This window comes from Monodelphis domestica, chromosome 2 (genome assembly GCF_027887165.1).
Source record: "Monodelphis domestica isolate mMonDom1 chromosome 2, mMonDom1.pri, whole genome shotgun sequence".
Lineage (NCBI taxonomy): Eukaryota > Metazoa > Chordata > Mammalia > Didelphimorphia > Didelphidae > Monodelphis > Monodelphis domestica.
This window is the reverse complement of record NC_077228.1, coordinates 176,125,906-176,145,732: the sequence shown is the minus strand read 5'-3', so window position 1 is coordinate 176,145,732 and position 19,827 is coordinate 176,125,906. Positions and strand designations below refer to the sequence as shown.

General features: G+C 42.6%; 1 protein-coding gene across 1 annotated transcript; it reads left to right on the top strand.

Moving 5' to 3' along the window:
• The first annotated feature begins 9,405 nt into the window (after positions 1-9,405).
• Positions 9,406-19,685, top strand: DHRS11 (dehydrogenase/reductase 11). Its single transcript, XM_056816467.1, has 7 exons — positions 9,406-9,828; positions 13,627-13,836; positions 16,576-16,670; positions 17,483-17,612; positions 18,167-18,259; positions 18,714-18,779; positions 19,099-19,685. The coding sequence occupies exons 1-7, from the start codon at positions 9,583-9,585 to the stop codon at positions 19,138-19,140; spliced, it is 882 nt and encodes a 293-aa protein (XP_056672445.1). The 5' UTR covers positions 9,406-9,582; the 3' UTR covers positions 19,141-19,685.
• The last annotated feature ends 142 nt before the right edge of the window (positions 19,686-19,827 follow it).

Below are 19,827 nucleotides of genomic sequence, written 5' to 3'. Positions count from 1 at the left end.
TCTGGTGTACATGTTTCTACTTAATGCAATAATAGTATTTCCATGTTTAGTTTGCCAATCACCTGACTTGGTAATTCTATTTTGATGGGGGAGATGGTGAGGAAAATCTCGATGAACATTCATAGAAAAGTGACTCCCAGATTTCAGCAGAAGAATAAATCCTTCCCTTGATCACTTGTTCTAATGTACCTAGTTAATTTGCAAAAAATAGTTTTGATACTTTTTTTTAATCCACTAGAATGTCTTTAAATATACTAGTACCCTAATTTTCCTGGATACTTCACTTGGTCTTACTAATAGTGCCCTAATACTGCTTGAATTCATAGGTTCATATTGATCCATAAGAATGAAAACAAAACTTGGCAGACTTTCAACTAAGGATTGCTTAATAGGGCAATTACTCGCTGTATAAAGCTTAGGATCAGGAGTTGTACTGAGTAGTTAAACACATTGAAGTCTGCATAAATGCATGTTCAGCCTTATCTGGCTTCTAACAATAAAGTCACTATTGCATTACAGCTTATTGCTGTGGCAGGCGAAGAACTGAAGGAAGAGAAAGATATTCCCTGAGGAGAAGCATTTGGCTGCCAGCTTTGCACTTCTCCATTTAAAAATCTGAGTCAGTAGCTGAGTAAACACAGGGACATGGGGTGTTTTTTGTTCTGATTTTGTACATACAGCACTGGACAATACCAGCAGATGATTATCAGTAAATGGGCCACAATACCCTTGGCATCATAGGAATGGTGTGAATCTGATATTTGGGCTTCAAACGGAATTGATAAACTGTGTGTAATTAAGTGTGTGTGTGTGTGTGATTTCTAAAATGCTTTATTTTTAGTTAGAGCCCTACAAATCAAGGGTAGATGTTAAATGAAGTCCATGATTCTGCTTTAGCTCCTTTCTCATTCTGCCTGGAAGCTCTAATAATGATGACCAGGGGAAAGACTATTGCCCTATGTGCCCTCATTGTCCTGGAGAGGAAATTTGGCTGACATCCAGCATTTAAAATGAAGCTGAAAGAACTGATGTAGATGAGTAGATGAACCCTCTCATTTTATAGACTGAGAAATGTGGGGCCCATGGAATTTTAGTGGCTTGCTAAAGGTTATGTGGCTAGTTATAGATATAGGTATAGATATAGGTATAGCCATGTCTTTAACTCTTTCCATTTTGTGCTTTTCCACTCTTTTAACACCTACATTTTCTTCCTGCATATTCTGTTCCTTGGAGGAAAGAGATCATATGCTATAGTTTCTCAAAGTTCTTAACCATGACCCAAATCAGTTACAAGCCATATGACTAGGCAAATTGGGTTTCCCCAGCCTGTTACCTCATTTGTAAAATGAGGGTGATTCTGCCTGTGTAATTAATAAAATCATGAGGATGAGAAAATGTTTTATAAACTATAAAATGATGAGAAGTATATATAGTATTAAACATTTTATAATATGTGGATACCTTGTGAGCTCCAAATCCACGTACATCCTCTATGTATGTGTCTCACTGACACCCCAAATTGAACTTGTCTAAAATGGAATTTTCCTTTCCCCATGTATAATTAGATTTTTCTCCCCAGGACTCTAAATCCCAGCTTCCCATATTCCTTCTCATGTTATGTTCTAATGTAGGGAAGATATAATTTTTGTGTAGCTCCTTCCCCTCTCTCTCCTTCGTGATTGAAGCTGCAGAAGCTGGCTTTGGGCCAGGCAGAAAGACTTACGTGATCCTATTTTTGTTAGATAATTAAGTTTTTATACTTCTATTTCCTTTTTTATTCCTTCTACTTCAAGTTAATAAAATTTATAAAATTAATACTTGAAGTTATTGATATTGAATTAAATATTACACCCATAAACCTCTTAACTGTGGTATTAATCTGGGTACCATGTTTATAACCTTTTGATCTTTGACTTCTGATTTTGAATCCAAAGTCCCAGTCACTTCCCCAGGTTCTCACTTCCTACTTAAGATTGCTACAATGTCCTAAAAGGTCTTCCTGTCTCCACTTGTGCCTGCCTCCTCTCCAATCCCTTCTTCATACCACATATTGCAAAATGTGGAACCATCTCTTTGCCTAAGATCACATTCTTTGGTTTGTTGGTCTTTGAAGATAGCACAGTGCTGGAGTCAGGAAGCCCTGGGTTTTAATCTCTACATCATTTGGATATGTAGATTAAGAAATCATCTGTACATATATAGTAATGTGAATGAACCTATGTGTGCATGAGATTACTAAAACAAGGTGCAGAGAGGATAGCTCAGGACAGAGTTTTGGGGTACAGCTAGAGCTAGGTGATGACATGAATTATGAAGTAAAGGAGATAGGAATGTCCTGATAGGGAGTCAGAGAACCAAGAGAGATCAGTGTCATGAAAACTGAAAGAGGAGAAAGTAGCCTGAAATGTGGCATCCAGAACTGAACACAATATTCCAAATGTGTTCTGATTTTCACTTCTCCCATGTTCCTATAATAATGGAAGATAATATTTATATGTTTACATATTGCAGGCATTATGCTAAGCACTTTACAGTTATCTCATTTGATCTTCAAGACAGCTCTCAGATATGTGCCACTATTATCCCCATTTTACAGAAGAGGAAACTGAGGCAAACAACCCCACAACTAGTATCTGAGACTGGATTTGAATCATGGACTTCCTGACTCCAGGACCAGTGCCCTATTCACTGGGCCACCTAGCTACTATAAAAAGTGTCAGGAATGCTAAATATAGTATCAGAATAAGCTAAAGCTGCTGCAGGAAGTTAAGGACAACAAACATGGAGGTTTCAGCTATATTGGGGGAAAAAAGGATTGAAGGATTAGGACCTTTACTTAGGGTAGCTGGGACGGTAGTAATTGACAACAGAGAAAAAGCAGCCATTTTCAATTCTTTGTGTTTGCAAAGTGAACCTTTCGGTGCAAACTTTAACAGATTGTTTATGCCCAAGATAAACACATTAAGCACACCAGCTGCCTTGCTATGAATTCAAACCACTTGACCCAGATGAACTACCACTTGGGTCCTTAAAGACCCAGCTAATGTGATTATCTAAAAGAACATGGAAAGTAGGAAGAGTACTACAAGATGGGAGAAGGGCAAATGTCCCAAAAAAAGAAAAGAGCTAAAAATTATAAGCCAGTAAGTTTCACTTTGCTTCCTGGGAGAATTCTCGAGCCAATAATTAAAGGAAGTATTAGAGAACATATAGAAAAGTAAGCAGTGATTACAAAAAGCCTAGGCTTATTCAGGAACAGGTCTTGCCAAATTAACCTTATTTTCTTTTTTGATGATTACTAAAGTAGTAGAAGAAAAATGTTAAGGCTTTTGTGAAAGTATTTATTTATTCTTCAGCGTCAATGAGGTCTCCAGTGGAATACTCCAGGAATCTCTGCTTTGCCATGAGCATTTTTATCAATGACTTGGACAAAGGAAGAGATGATATGTTCATCATATGTGCTGATGGCACAAAGCTGGGAGGGATGGCTAACACAGTGGATGACAGAATCCAAAAGGATCTTGACAGTCTAGAGCACTGGGCTGAGATGAAATTTAGTACAGATAAATATTAAGACATAGCTTAATTAAAAAAACAAAAACAAAAAAACACAGGATAAGGAAGCCATTTATAGACAAAAGTTGGTCTGACAAAAGATCTTAGGGTTTTGGTGGACTGCAAGTTCAGTACTGGTAAGCACTGTTATGTGGCAGCCAAAAAAAAGCCAATGCTACATTAAAAGGGCCATAACTTTCAGGAAGGAAAGATAATAGTTCTACTGTAGTCTGCTCTGGTCAGAATTCATCTATAGTATATTTAATTCCAGGGACCACGAGGACGTTGATAAGATGGAATATGTTCAGATGAGAGCACCCAGGATATTGAAACGGCATGAGCCCATGTCGTATGAAGTTCTGCTAAAGGGATATTAAATGTTTGACTTGGAGAAAAGAAGGCTTAGGGAGGATGTGATAACTGTCTTCAAGTAGGTATGGGGTTATGGTGAAAAGGATTAGACTTGTTTTGTTTGTTCCCAGATTAAAGAATCAGGAATGATGATAATAATAATCCCTACTATTTATATAGCACTTGTATGCCAGGCACTGTGCTAAGCGTTTTATAATTAACATTTCATTTGATCCTCCCAACCACCCTGGTAGGTGCTATTATTATCCCCATTTTGCAGAAGAAGAAACAGGCAAACTGGAGTTAAATAACTTTCCCCCAGGGTTGCACAGCTAGTAAGAATCTGGAGTTGGATTTGAACTAAGATCTTCCTGCCTCCAGGCACAGCATACTTTGTCAACTGGCTGCCAACAGGGGGCAGAAACTGCACAAAAAGGGAAGCAAATTTAGACTTGATGTCAGTAAAAACTTCCTAACAATTACAGCTGTCCCCAAATGGAATCGGTAGCCTCTAGAGGTTATGTTCCTCCTTCATGGAGGTTTCAAATAGAGGCTAGGTGACTTATTTGTGAGTTATAACTGAAGATTCCTTTCCATGTATGTATGGGTTTGACTACATAGCCAGTAAAATATCTTCTAACTTTGAAATTCTATGATTTATGTGTTCACTCCTAGTCTCTCCCCTCTTCAGTCCATCCTTAACATAGGTGCCAATAGTAATAAAACACATTTTATGTCACTCTGCTCAGAAAACTAGTGGCTCCCTATTTGGCTGTAAGATAGAATACAAACTTTTCTATTTGTTATTTAAATCCCTTCACATTCTGTTTCCAGCTTATGTTTATAAGCTTATTACATACCCTGCTCTGTACATTACATTTCTACAAAACTAGCCTACCACTGTCCTTCACACCCGGCATTCTATGACCTATCTCTGTATAAAGCTTTGCACAAATCCTTAAATATACTTCCTGTTTGCCTTTGCCTTAGAAACATGAGACCTTTCCTGGCCTCTCCAATTTTCAGTATTTCTCTCCAGAAATTACTTTGTATTTTTGGTGTATTATGTGTACATATATATGTATCTAATTTACTAATATACATACATGTCACTTCCCCAGATAAAATGTAAGCTCTTTGAGGGCAGGGATTGGTTTGATTTTGTCTCTGCAAGCCCATAGAGAAACAGTTAGCACATATAAGGTGCTTAATAAATGCTTTTTGATTGATTGTGGTAGATTTTGAGACCACACCTTCCAAGGATCAGTAAGAAGAACTGGAAATGTTTTTCCTAGGGAAAGATCTAGTTGAAAAGGGGGGAAAAGATTTCTATCTTCACATACTTGAAGAAAAGGGAGATCTGAATTGGAAGAGGGATTAGATTTGTTCTGTTTAGCTGTAGAGAACAGAATTCAGAGGAATGGAATAGCAGAGAAAGTATAAGGGAAAATGTTCCTAAGAGACTATAATGGGTTGCCTCAGGAGGTCCTTAGTTCCTTCTTCCTAGTAGCCTTCAAGGGAAAGTGGGATGATGACTTTTTAAAGTCATAAGAGTTTGTGTTTTTTTTTTTAAATCAGGTTTGGTTTGGACTGATTCCCTGGCTTCTGACATCCCTTTCTCCTCTCCAGCCACCTGCCCTATCCAGGAACCATGCCCTAGAAGAAACTTCTTCCTGGGATCACACTCTGGATTACTGACTGCCTATTTTGGATTATTGTTTCAGGAAGACCACACTTACTTTTTCTCATGTTATGTCCTTTGCCATCTGTTGCCCTGCCTGCCCATTTTTTCCTTCCCACACTCTCCAGTTCTGGATCCCTGAACAAGCATTTATTGAGCAAAAATTATGTATTGGGAATTATGATAATCATTATATATACAAAAGAAAGGCAAGAACATGGTCCCTACTCTCAAGGATCTCATCCTCATGGAAGGAGACATGTAAATAACTGTATAAAATAGATACAGTGTAAATGGAAGATAATAGCTACAATTTATGTAGCATTTTGAGGTTTGCAAAGCATTTTGCAAATATCTCATTTTCTCCTGAAAACAACCCTGGGAAGTGGGTGCTATTATTATCTTTATTTTACAAATAAGGATCCTGAGGTAGAAATTAGATGACTTCCCTAGGTTTACAAAAAGAGGGGAAGGAAGTGAAGAGGAAGGTAGGGGTATTAATGTATATGTGTGTTCCTGACATCAGAGCCAGTACTCTATCTACTGCCCTCTAGCTGCTGTAAGATTTAAATTAATATCCAATAAAATTTATTAATAATTACTTGAAATAGAAAGAAAATAAACTAAAAGAAATATAAGTTCAAACCTAATTATCTAACAAAATGTGTATAGATTCTCCTGCCTGGCATAAAGCCAGCTTTTGCAGCCATGATCAGGGGAAGGGGAAGGGAGAGGGGGCTACATAAATCTTATACCCCCCCCCCAGCATGGAACATGAGAAGGAACATGGGAAGCTGGGGAGAAAAATCTAATTTTACACTGCCTAAGTAATCTCAGAGGGGAGGTATGAGGGGAAATGCCTTCTGAAGGTAGCATTTGAACTGAATTTTAATTAACTGTGCCACAGGTGTTATTACCATATCTTCCCATCCAGCAACCATTCAGTAACCAAACTGCCCAATACAATACCTAGCTATCATTCCCCTCCTTTTCCCCCCATAGAAATGTAAGATACCTGAGGACATGGCTGTCTTTGCTTTTCTATGTATATTCTCAATGTCTTGTGCAAGGCTCAGCACACAGTAATCCTTAATAAATGCTTTTTTTAAATTCATTCACTCATTTCCTTCTAAAGGATGATTTCCCTTTTTTACTCCTCTCTTTGTCTTCTGCATTCCTATCTATCCTTTAAACCTTAATTCAAATATCACTTGGAAGTGATAAAGCCTTCCCTGATCCTTCAATACTGACCTTAGACATGACAGCCCTATTTTGCAACTCTCTAATGCATGTGACATACTGTGTATTACCTCTGTTTCATTCTCTTCTGCCATGTAAGCTCCAAAGATTGCATCTGTCCCTGTGCTTAGCAAAATACACTACCCTTTTCCCTTCTTGAATCTTTTAGTAGATTCACTTTGAATGTTTGTTGAATGAATAACTAATTATTCATCCTAATCTAGTTTACCAAACATCATCCCTTTGATGGGATATCACTTTCAGCACTTGAAAGTTGGAATGTACATCATTCTGATCCTCTCCCTTCTGATTGTAAAGTTTTGGGGAATGTGGGGTGGGGTGGGAGGGTGCTCACGAATATATAGGCTGTTGTTTGTTTTTTAAATTTTTAGTAAAATTCCTTACCTTCTGTCTTGGAATCAATATTGTGTATTGGTTCCAAGGCAGAAGAGTGATAAGGGCTAGGCAATGGGGGTTAAGTGCCTTGCCCAGGGTCACACATCTAGGAAGTGTCTGAGGTCACATTTGAACCCAGGACCTCCCGTCTCTAGGCCTGGCTCTCAATCCCATGTGAACCCCCACATAGGTTTTAAAGTAAGAGGAGGCAAGGAGTGAGATGGATAAACATGAAGCACAAACTTAGGAATCCAAAGACTTGGTATTGCATCCTAGTCTCCTTTGTGGCAGTATCTAATTTCATCTCCAGGCCAGAGCTCATCATTTCAAGAGAGAGGTACCTGGTCCTAAAAATCAATGCCAAAATGATTTCAGTTATGGCCTGGATTCTTTGCTTACTCTACCCTCCTTGGCATAGAAGACTAGGTAAGAGACTTTCTTAAGATCAGCCAGCAGGGCAGAGGTGGAGATGCTTTTACCTTCCTCAACCACTGACTAATTTCTTCTGTGATTAGATGAGGCCAGAAGTTCTTTCAGTGCCTTGGTAGAGAAGCATAAAGAGGAAGAGAAAAAAGGTTTCACAGACTCAGAGCTATTTGGGGACCCTAGGGATCCAGTTCTCTCTCTAGTTCTTATACAGAAAATGAGACTTTGTGAGGTTATGACTTGCCCAGGGGCACACAGTATCAGAGCTAATATCTGAATGTTCCCCTTCTCTGGTTCTCTGGCTCTCAGTCATCTCACCCTCAAAAGGAACCTATGAATAATAGCCAACACTTACAGAGGACTTTCAGGTTAAAAAAAAAAAAAAAGCTTTAAACCCAACCCATGAAGTGGGCATTACTGTTATTATTCCATTTTACAGATGAAACCAGGATGTGGCTGACAACTAGTAATTCAGAGACAGAATCTGAACCTATTTGTCTCAGGATTCCAAGTCCAGCGGTTTTTTGCCTCTACTTTCCCCATCTTTTGTCAATTAGAACCACCTCCTCCAGTTTATCTTCCTGAAGCCCTTGTCCCAGCCCCACCTCCCTGATATGTCTTGGGGCAAGTCACATCTTGATCTTCTCTCTGTGGTTCCCCACCCCAGGAAGATTCTTAGTAAAGAATGCTCAGCTTGTACCCTTCCTTCTGGTCTAGAGAAAGGAACAGAAGGTTTCTGCAGAACATTTTCTCTTCCCTTCTTAGAAAGTAGAGTGACAACTGTCCTACTGAACTTGGAGTCCAAGGACCTGAGTTTGAATTCCAACTCTGATACTTTCATATTGAATGCTGATATATGTTCACATAATTGATAATAATGATAATAGGTGGATAGTATTTGAATAGCACTTTAAGGTTTGCAAAGAGGGTTACATGTCATTTCATTTGATCCTCATGGCAACTCTGAGAGGTAAGTGCTATTAATATCCCTATTTTACAGAAGAGGAAACTGAAGCAAGCAGTGATTAAGTGACTTGCCCAGGGACATGCTGAGATTTGAGGCAAAATTTTAACTTAACTTGGGTCTTCCTGAGTCTAAATTCAACTCTTCTATCCACAGCATCATTTAACTACTTCTTAAACACATGTTTAATGAATAAGTCTGGAGAATGGTCACCGGAGTGCACTGAACTTGGAGTAAAAGAACCTGGAGTTCGAATTCTGGTTCTGCCACTATCATACTCTCACTGAAAGTCGATGCACGTTGGCTGAATGGTCACCTGTGTGACCTTGGGCAAGTTCACTTTCTCTCCCTGGGCCTTAGTTTCCTCCTGTGTAAAGTGCCGGGATTGGACTAGGTGACCTCAGAGGTCCCTTGGAGACCTCACGCTAGAGCCATTCCCCCATCTCCACCCCATCTTCTGGTTTTAGTTCAGGAGACAGGCACAATCTCTAAGCCCGCCTGGGTTGCACGCCCACGCTCTAGAGCCGTTGAAGGCGGCGTGAGGGCCCAGGATGCCCAGGCACGGGTACCTGAATGGGGACTGGTGAGTTGGTGCGGAAACCCCGCGGTCCAGAACAACGCCTGAGGCGAGGCCGAAGATGGCGACGCCTTCTTCCTCGCGCTGGGGGGCGGACCTGCTCCTCAGATGTGGGAGGGGCCGAGTATGGCGACGCCTTCTTCCTCGCGCTGGGGGCGGGACTTCTGGCTGGAGAAGGCGGGCGAGTAGTCTCCCTCGCGCTGGGGGCGGAGCTTCTGGCACAGCGGGGCTGGGAGACGGTGGGCGTGGAGAGGGCTGCGGCCCGAGCAGGCGGGGTTGGGGTGGGGCCGGAGTGGGATCTGAGTGGTGGCTGACAGGCCTACCAACTGAGTTAGGGTCAGCTGGACTCGGAGCGGAGCGAAGAGGTCCAGTTGGTCCCAGGGCCCGAGGAAGATGAACCCCCTAGAGTCGGAGAAGACGGTGGAACTGTTGCTGGGGCAGGAGGCGAAGCTGGCGTCCGTGACCAGCACGTCTTGCTGCGTTCGGAAGTACTGCAGCACCCCCAGCATGGAGCGCTGGCGGGGCCGGCTGGCGCTGGTGACGGGTGCCTCCGCCGGCATCGGGGCGGCTGTGGCCCGGGCCCTGGTGCAACGCGGGCTGAAGGTGCTGGGGTGCGCCCGCACCGTGAGCAACATCGAGGTACCTACTGCTCCGCCCGCAGCTGGGGAGAACTGAGGACTCCCGGAGGGAGGGGCGGGACTGGGACTGCCCAGATGGTATGAGGATGGCTTTGGGGAGCTGTGGGGAGGGATAGAGGTGGGTGGGTGGGGGGCTAAGAAGTTGGGGCTGTGATCTTTGGGAATTTGGGGTGCCTGGGGCGGGGAGTGAGGATATTTTGTGACTGTGTTGGAGAACTGTACTAGTGGGGGGAGGTTAAGGTTCAAGGGTCTCTTAGGAAGTTTGATTTGAGGGACAGATATGGTAGGGGCTACGATCTATGGGAGTTTAAGGTGCCCCATGTGGTTAGGGACTTGTGACCATGAAGATTTTGTGTTTTGGGGTGCCATAATAGTGGAAATGTATGTGTTGGGTTGTAATAGAAAGGAGTTTCAGGTTTACTGATGTCCCAGGAGTCTTGATTGTGGATATTTGGGGGGAGGGGTTTCTGATCAGTGGAAATTTGGAATTCCTTATGAGGGTGGGGAAAGTTAGTTAACCTGGAGATTTGGGGAGTATACTTTTATGAGTGTGTTTTTTAACTGTGTTAAATGTGTATTATTAGGCTCTAAGTGTGGGTGTTAAGGTACAGGGGTCTAAACTCTTCAGTCCTTTATTTAGAGTTTGGGGATTCTGATCTTGAAGGAGCTGTGGGACAGACAGACCATGTTCTCCAGGATTTGGGATTGGGTGTCTGTAAAAGGGCTAGGCTATGATGGGAAGTTTGGAGGCTGTAGTTGCAGGGATCTGAGGGAAGGCAAGCCCTGACAAGATGAGAGTTCTGGACTGACTGGAGTTTTTAGGATCTGGGATATTCAAAGGGTGATTCTAAGGAGTGTATAAGCCCTCACAAGATTGCCAAAGGGGACTAGGGCACAAAAACAAACAAAACAGAAAAGAACCTCTCTCCTAGAGAGAATAGGATGATACGTGAGGGAGATAATCAGAGCTGATTGGAAGCTGATTGTGTGGCTTTCAAAGGCTAGGAATCCCATATCTTTCCTAACACATCCCTAAACCTGGTACTTCCTCCGGGTATAGTTTCCTCTTAGTAGATGCATTTTTTAACCTACCTCCAGGACATCCATACTGATGGAATGAATCATAGCCCTCTGAATTTAGATCAAAAGAGAAAGGAAATAAGAGAACACTGGCCAACTGGGAAGCCAAGAAGAAAAGGTGGGGGAGCCATCAGATATTTGGTGGGAGATGGGGGAAGAAGGGGATGTTCACCTCATTATTGGATTTGTCATTCCAGACCTGTCAGGTGGAACTAGGCAGCAAGTTTGAGAGAGACTCTCCTTCCCCTCTCCATCACCACACTTTTAGCCTGAGAAGGATTCCTGAGAGTTAATATCTCCTTCCCAATCCCAACTTGGTGAACTACTTGACAGTTTATTAATCCTTTATGGAGCCAAGATACTTGGAATATGTCTGTCATTTACACTATCCTATATATTACAGGTGTTTAATTGAGGTTTAAATATGTGAACCCCAAGGAAGAGACTCCCATAACCTGGGTCCCAGCTTCCAACAGAGCTAACAGATTGTATTGGGGTTATGAACATCAAGTACCCTGTGGATAATACAGCCCAGCAAAGGTTGAAATCAGAGTTAGTGGGAGCAGCCAAAGCATAGGGACAGAGGGCATTTTCTATGGTAAATCACATTTGAATTTGCCCATAATCTTATTTCTTCTGGGGCTTATGAGCTATTGCTTGGCTCCTTGCTTTTTCATTTATCCCTTGTTCAAAGTCCCAGTGGGGTAAAGGTAGAGATTTGTGGGTAAAGGTCTGTGAGAAAGATTATTACTTTCTTGGGCAGAGTCCCTGGCCTTAGACACTACTGACCATTGGTTCATTTTATAGCTTCTCAGATATTCTCAAGGTCACTTGGCTCCACCTGTCCTTTGCCTTACCATCCCCCTCCACTCCAGCCAGTTCTTAAAAGCTGCATACTCAGTCCCAGACCTGTGGGCAGTATAGCCTGGTGTCTAGAGGGCCAGATCTTACTAGTTTTCTGTTTTTAGCCCTTTAACACCAAAATAGTCATATTTTTCAGGACTAAACAACCCCAGAGAAACAGTCATTGAGTTCCAAGAAGGCTCTCAATCTAACTGGGTAAACTCCAGGATCACAGTCTTTATTTGGATCTTTGTACAATGCCTCTGGGTCGAGGCAAGTGAAATTATTGGAGATCTCTGGAGGGAAAATTACAGAAAACTAGAAAGGATGATGGAAAGGGGGTGATAAGGAGAATTGAATTTCCATGACCCCTTCACCCAGACTTTTACCATGGGGATTTTTTACCTCACTCTTTCCTTGTTCCTCCAAGGCTAAAGTCCAAAATATTCTGTTGGGAAGTGCTTTGGCCTGCCCATTATGAGTCTAGAGAAGGAGGGATGTTTGCCTTTATCTGGGAGAGGGGTGGGTATGGAGAGAGGCACAGGTTTCCACTGCAAATCATTTGCTTCTTCACCTATAAGTTGACTTTTTTTTTTTTAAGCTAGTGCCTGCTCTCTACATAGGACTGTCTGGGGCCTGGCTTCCTGGCAAGGAAGTATTCCTGTACTTGGTCAGATTAGGGAATAAAAGCTGTTTCTGAGACATAGGAATTATGTGTTTTGGGGGTTCTTTTACTGGTGGAAAGGAAGGGAGCTCTCTCTCTCTCTCAGGTCTTAGCAGATAGCTGACCTGGATTTCAAGCACCCATATGTCTTTCATAGGACCCAGGTGCCCAGGGAAGATGGACATTACCCACCCCCCAGCTACCAGCTTGTTTTCCTTCTGCTGCTGCACCTCGTGGACAGTTTCTTTGTAGTGTCATAAGGACCTAGGGATTATCTGATTCTTTCTCTGTCTTGGCCTTGCTCCCTAGAGTCTTTGTTTCAGGGTTTCCTACTGTTCTAGAGTTCCTGTAGCTGCAGAGTGGATATCCTGTACCCTTCCTGGGGAAGCAGGAGCTTGCAGGGAGCCTCACTAGGAGGCACGTGCTCATATCACCAACTCCCCTATTTTACAATCCCAAAGAAAAAGCTTAAAGGGGGAATATATCCAGGACACTTGACACTTCTTATTAGGAGAGAGAAGATTAGGGATGGTATGTCACTGGATGGTTAGATAGAAGAACTGAGGCTAGGTATAGCCCTCTCCTGCCTTTTTAAAAATCTGTAAGAACTCTAGAGCGAAATTTCTGAACTTCATTCTCTCCCTGTCCAGTAGGGGGTAGGTTGGTGGGAAGCTGCTTTTTGGTGGCTCCTAGATCCCTTCTGGGAAGTAGGAAGAGTAGCTCCTGGTCTGTCAGGGTAGAGATTAGAAGCTCTATGGTTACTGGCTCAGTGAAATTTTTTGGCCAGAATGGAGGAAAGTAGGTTGAGATGAGCTGCTGAGCAGGTGAGAAGAGTTTCCAAATGGAGACTAACATTATTCTTTTGCCCAATCTACTTGCCATCCCTTTCTCTACCTTGTAGTCTAGATCAGTCCTCCCCCTTACAACTAGAGGTTGGGTAGATTCTTTCCCTATTTTATAGATAAGAGAGCTGAGGCCTGGCACTAAGACCTAACTCCAGCTTCATTTCTCTCTCTGCCTTTTCATCACTCAGACAGTGAACCATTCGTTGTGGAGAGGGAAGTTGGTGGTGACCACTGGAAAGGAATTTTTTTGTGGCAGAGGCTGGCTACATTATGCTAGAAGGAGAGAGAGTTGTGGCTTGCCAGGGAGAGAGCTTAACAATTCATATCTTTTGGTCCCTTGACCAGATTTTTTTCTCTTTATTCCCAGACACTGGCTGCTGAATGTAAGAGTGCTGGCTACCCTGGGACTCTGCTCCCCTACAAATGTGACCTGTCCAATGAAGAGGACATTCTATCCATGTTCTCAGCTGTCCGAAATCAGCACAACGGTGTGGATATCTGCATCAATAATGCTGGCCTGGCCCGGCCTGAGCCCCTACTCAGTGGCCACACCAGCGGCTGGAAAGATATGCTGAATGTGAGAGCTGTAGCTTTTGTTGGGAATAGGGGGAAAAGGAGGAGCCTGCCTGCTTAGAGGATGGGGTATGCTGTGGAACAATCAACTTCTTGGAGTGGATAATTCAGGACCAGAATTTACTAAATGAGGCCCTGGTAAAGACATGTGTCTCCCTACAGAAGGAAATTTAATAATCCCCTTCAGTCCCTCATTCTATTTAACTACCATATTTAGCCTTGCTGCTTCCTTTGGCCCCAGAGTTTTGCTGTATATCTATTTCTTCATAGTTTATAAGTTTGGGAAAATATTACTGCCTGGAAAAAAAAAAGCAGCAGCCCAAGAATCAGAAGATCTATATTCTGTTTCCCAGAAGCTGCCAGTAGCTAGCTGTATGACCTTAGGTCTTATTCTCTATAAGAACCACCAGTTTCTTCTTCTTTAAAATAATTCATCTCAACAAAACTTGGTAATTGTCTGCTTTTTCCAAGGCTCTCTGCTAGAGAAGCACAATTCTTCTTAAATCACAATGAAGATTAAATACGAATATATGTGAAAGTACTTTAAAAGATTGGGCTATATAGGTAGTTTCTCCCTCCCCCTAAAACTTATTCTATTCCTTTTGACAAGAAGGAACGTGACTTTTGGTGTAGTAGAAAGAGCACAGTCCTGGGAATTAGTTCTTACAACTTCTAGGTTTGCCTTTCTCTGACTTAGCTCTGTGTGATTCTGGGCAAGTCCTATTTTCCTGTGATTCTTCTCCTCCAACTCTCTACTTTTCTGCTGGAAGCCTGGCTTCACCATCTTCACCCCCCCCCCCCCCTAGTAGATCTTTGTTCCTGATCTAGTGATTTTTTTATTTTTCATAAACCCATACCTTGTCTTAGAATCAATATTACATACTGGTTCCAAGGCAGAAGAGTGGTAAGGGCTAGTCCATTTGGAATTAATTGACTTATCCTGACTTGCCTAGGCTCACATAGCTAGGAGGGGTCTGAGTCCAGATTTGAACCCAGGACTCCCATCTCCAGGCCTAGCTCTCTATCCTCTGAGCCACATAGCTATCCCTTGATCTATTAATAATTGTTTCTATAGTTTAAAATGTTTTCTCTTGGAATCTATTTGGCCTGCTCAGAATTTACTCTTTGCTTACATCCAGGGCTTATTTCCTGGTGTTTTGTTTTATTTTTATATTTGCTCAGTACAGAGCTTACTGGCATAAAGTCTCAGAGGGACAGAGCACTTCACCCCCCTCCTCCATGTGACTTATTTCTCAATATCAATAGGAGTTGAAGCAGGTTCAAACTTTGAGTATTCCATTCCTGAGGCTTTGGTCTGATATCTAATAAGAAGAAACATCTAATCTCCTAGCCAGTTGCCCCTCTCCTTGAGGGGAAAAATGTGAAAAACTGGTGAAAGGCTTCTCTCTGTCTTTGAGCAGTGAATGTGCTATGGTGGGGCCACAGTACAGTCAGTTCTTTACTTGCCATTTTCTTTGGAGAATTGAGATTCTGGAAGTGCCCCTCTTTGCTAGGACAAGTTAGATCAGGGTGATGTGGGTTTGATGATGCACAGAAAGGTAATTCACTGGACCTCTGAGTACAGACCCCTGCCCCCTCCCCCACATTAACAAGCTAAATCAACTTTGTAATTAGGCCAGGAGCTTAGGGTTAGTGGGATATCATGTAGATAAGCTGGAGAAAGGGCCAAAAGGAGGAAGAGGCTGCTAGCCTGTGTCTCCTATATGCAAGGATGAGTAAACTTTGGGGATAATTAACTGTCTTAATTCACATTTTCCTCAGATCTCCACCTTACCTACCTTTTTCTGGGAATAGAAGGAAAATAATAGTAGGAAGTATGGAAAGGTGGGGCTAGAGGGGGAGGAGGATGATACTGGGGAAAGATGTTTATCATGATTCCTCATTCTGTTGCCAGTACTTTGCTGGGAAAGGAAGGACAGGGCTGAGACACCAGAAATTCTGAGAGCAAAACATTTAATAGGAGATACCCAGTATGGAGGCTATGATATATAGAATGGAAGGTAAAATGGGGAGTTCATAGCAGATCTGGGTGAACCCATTCATAGAGGTTCCTAGATAGTTGTGTGAGGGAGGTTTCCTGGTCCCTTGGCCTCCAACATTTTGGCACCAGCTCTTGTTCTCTTAATCACTAGTAGACACTACTTCAGAAGGATGGGGGAAGGACAGAGACAAGGAGGCACCAATCTTTTGCTACATCTGGAATTGTTCAGCACCTTCATCCAGTGTAGGATTCAGGCAGATGCCCTGGTGGAACAGTGAGCTTGTGTTTTCTGGAGATGAGCTAACAGCTTGAGGAGGGGGCAGGGCAAGACATGATACAAACATTTCAGATCTCCATTTGTGAGATATCACCCAGTTTGCATGCTGTTAGCTTTTTTGTTAAAAAAAAAATACATCAGGTTGGGGAAAAGATGCTGTGAGGCTTGATGGATAGAGATTAGGAGTTGGGGCCTGTCATGACTTGGTTCAAATATCACACAAATATCACACCTGCCATTTAAAAAAAAAAGTGCAAGAATAAATAAATCTTCCTCTCCCCCATTCCTCACCTCCAATGACTTTAAAGAATCTTCAGAAGAAAAAAAATTACTAAAAATACAATCATCCCAGGCCATTTCTCCTTCACTGTTAGCATTCCCAGACTCATTCAGTTTTATTGTGGACTGGTCCAACCTGAAAATATTCCTGGTAGGGCTTCTCAGTTCCCAATCCTCACCTGCAGGTGAATGTATTGGCGGTCAGTATCTGTACCCGGGAGGCATACCAATCCATGAAGGAGAGGAATGTGGATGATGGACACATTATCAACATCAACAGGTGAATAGTGGGTGGGTGATGATGCAGGGGTGGTTCAATGCCATTGTTTTGCAATGTTTGACCATTAGTTATTCTATTAGACTGAGAAACGTGTCTGAGGAGAAAGCAGAAGTATTTATGTCATTGATCTGAACAGGGTAAGCTTTTGGTAGGACTTGTGAAAGATTCCTTTGAGGAGGTAGACTTTCAGGAACTACTCAGATGATGAGAAAAATTGAGAGCAACATGGTAGTCAGATTTGGATTCAGAGAACCTGGGTTCAGATCCCAACTCTGCTAACTCTGTGGCCTTAGATAAGTCAACTAACTATCCACTCTGGACCTCAGTTTCCTCATTTGTAAAATAAAAGGGTTGCATTAGACCAGAATTCTGTTCATGATTTTGAGTCCCCTCAAAGGGCCCCTGGATCACAGAGGGTTTATGAACTTGGATAGGGGAAAAATTTACATCTTTATTTTCACTAGCTCCTAACAAAAATTTTACACTTGCTTAAATTATTTTACAACATTCTGAGTAGGGGTCTTTAACACAAATAAAATTAAGAATCCCTGGGTTAGCTCTCTAAATCCTGTGATCCTATGAAAATCCATTGATAGAGAAGGAAGTTTCAGGCATAGTTCAAATAAAGAGAGGTCAAAGGAATAGTGAGTAAATTCAGGAGAGTAAGGGTAGGCAAAGAAGCTGAGGTATTCAAAATATTGGAGTAAGGAGAGAACAGAGTAACTGAGGAACAGTCCCAGGAAGGGCTTTGCAGTAAATAGTGGGACAAGGATGAATTTATCTCATACCCCAATTTCACCCTTCCTCAACAGCATGTCTGGTCACCATGTGGTACCCCAGTCTGTGGTACATTTCTACAGTGCAACCAAGTATGCCATTACTGCACTGACCGAGGGACTTCGGCAGGAACTTCGAGAGGCCAACACCCACATCCGAGCCACAGTGAGGGAACACTTGCCCCACGGGGGGGTTTGAGGCGGGTGAATCTCTATCTTAGAGGGAATTCAGTTCACCTTTTTCAATGCACAGTACATTCAGTTGTGGTAGGCAGAATGAGACAGAAGTTAGGGGTCTCTTCCTGTCTCTGCTGTTGTTTTCATGGTCCTGATCTAAGCCTCAGTTTCCTCACTTGCAACCCAGGACAAAATGACTAAACAAAGGCACTGAGGTGGGAAGGAAAGACCTCAGGCAGGGTTGCATCAAGAAGGCTGCTCCCATGAAATGGGTTTGGATTGTTGCTGATATGATCAAGGACAGGAGATTACGGTTTGATGTTCCTTGTGGAGGGGACAAGACTGCTAGACAGTGAGGGGTCATTTCTGAATCCTAGACAATTTATTTTTCTGCATATTTGGGGGTCTCTTATTGTGGGTCTCTTCGCCATGGCTTATTCTCTTTTGTTGATTTTCTTTCCATCCCATGGGATAGGAATGGGAAGGGGAGGAGTAGTGGAAATGGAGACTTATCCCCTGAGCAGGCACCCTCTGCCCCTCCAGTGCATCTCCCCTGGGGTGGTGGAGACAGGATTCGCCTTCAAACTTCATGACCAGGACCCTGTGAAAGCAGCTGAGACCTACGAGCACATGAAGGTGGGATCTGAAGGGCTGGACATTGAGCCAAGGGGAAAGGACAAGGCCTCATAGTATAATGCAGAGAGCCTTGGATTGGGAGTTGGGCCACCTGGATTCCACCCAGTCCCAGCTCTGTTTCTGACTTGCTTTGTGACATTGTACAAATCATTTGCCCTAACCTCTTTGGGCTACATTTTTCTCATCTATAAAATTCGGGGGTTGGACTAGATGATCTCTAAGGGACCTTTCAGCTCTAAAAATTTTTGATTCAATCCGGTCTTCAAGTCACTGACTTCCTAAACCCCCAAATTTCAGTAGCCAAAAGTGTCATTTTCTAGAATGGCCAAGTCCTATAATCAGTAGGCCTCTCATGACTAAGGGCTGAGATCAGGAAGAGGACAAGTGTATGGGAGAATTGGGGTGGAGAGTAGGAGTAGAAATGGTCTCTCATCTCTTCTCCTGATGCTCTCAGTGTCTCAAACCTGAGGATGTAGCTGAAGCCGTCATCTTTGTCCTCAGCACCCCACCACATGTCCAGGTGAGTCTAGACTTGATCATTGTTCCTTTAGGGACTCCAGGGGAATCCCTGAATATTACTTCACAGTAGAGGAGTAGAAAAGATATGGAAATGGGAAACACATATACATAATATCTATACTGATTTCTCTCTGGATTGGAGGGAGGGATTGTTATAATAACTACTACCAGAAAGCCATATGTGAAATTGGAGGCTTGGGGGTGGGTGGGTTTATGTGTGGTATTTCTCAGTGATCTTCTTTAGCTCTGGAGAGATCCTTTTCTTGGGGAAGATAGGTGAGAGAGCTTAAGTCTTGCCCACTCCACTGTACTGTTTGCAGATTGGAGACATCCAGATGAGGCCAACGGAACAGGTGACATAGCATCTGGTTGGGAGCCGAGCCTGGGGGATGGACCCTTACTGCCTGGCTCCTAAATCTGGATTGTAGGTGTTAATTTTTGAACCCTGGACTCGACCTCCTTCTTCTGCCCCCAGGACTAAAAAAAAAAATTTTTTTTTTGGTAATCTCAAATTGTTTCATATACAGATATGACTTACAGATGAAAACTGGGTGGTTGGGTTCCTGTCTATTCTACTTCTTAATTTGTTACCCAATATTCCTTATTTGGGGTTCATTGGTCTTTTTCCTCCTACTTTATCTCCTTTCCTTCTTGGGAAGGAGGCCAAGATCAGAAGCAGTATTTACTATTCTTTCTCTTTATTCTACCTCCTCTTATGGTCAGGAATCAGGTCCTCATCTGTGGCTCCAGACTTCCTTCCTTTCTCCTGTATCTATTTCCTTTCTTCCTACTAATCTTTTTTCCATTCTATCTGATTCTGGGCTCTGGAGGGATTATTCCACTCTGGTCACAGCAGCAATCTCCCAAGAAGTTTTTCACTTCTAGAATTAAAAGAGAAAAAAACAAACTTTGGGCTTTGAGAATTTATTTCCATTTACTCCTTTCAACAGTGATGGGGTTTATAGTATATTATATGGCTCTCCTAAGTCAAGAGGTTCATCTACCCAAGGGAAGCTCTATGGCTTTTAGGGTTGGAGGGAGAGAGAAGA

Coding starts and splice junctions, on each gene's coding strand:
- DHRS11 (XM_056816467.1), top strand. CDS start 9,583: ATGAACCCCCTAGAGTCGGAGAAGACGGTGGAACTGTTGCTGGGGCAG. Junction 9,829..13,626: donor GCACCGTGAGCAACATCGAG/GTACCTACTGCT, acceptor CTTTATTCCCAG/ACACTGGCTGCTGAATGTAA. Junction 18,260..18,713: donor AGACCTACGAGCACATGAAG/GTGGGATCTGAA, acceptor TGATGCTCTCAG/TGTCTCAAACCTGAGGATGT.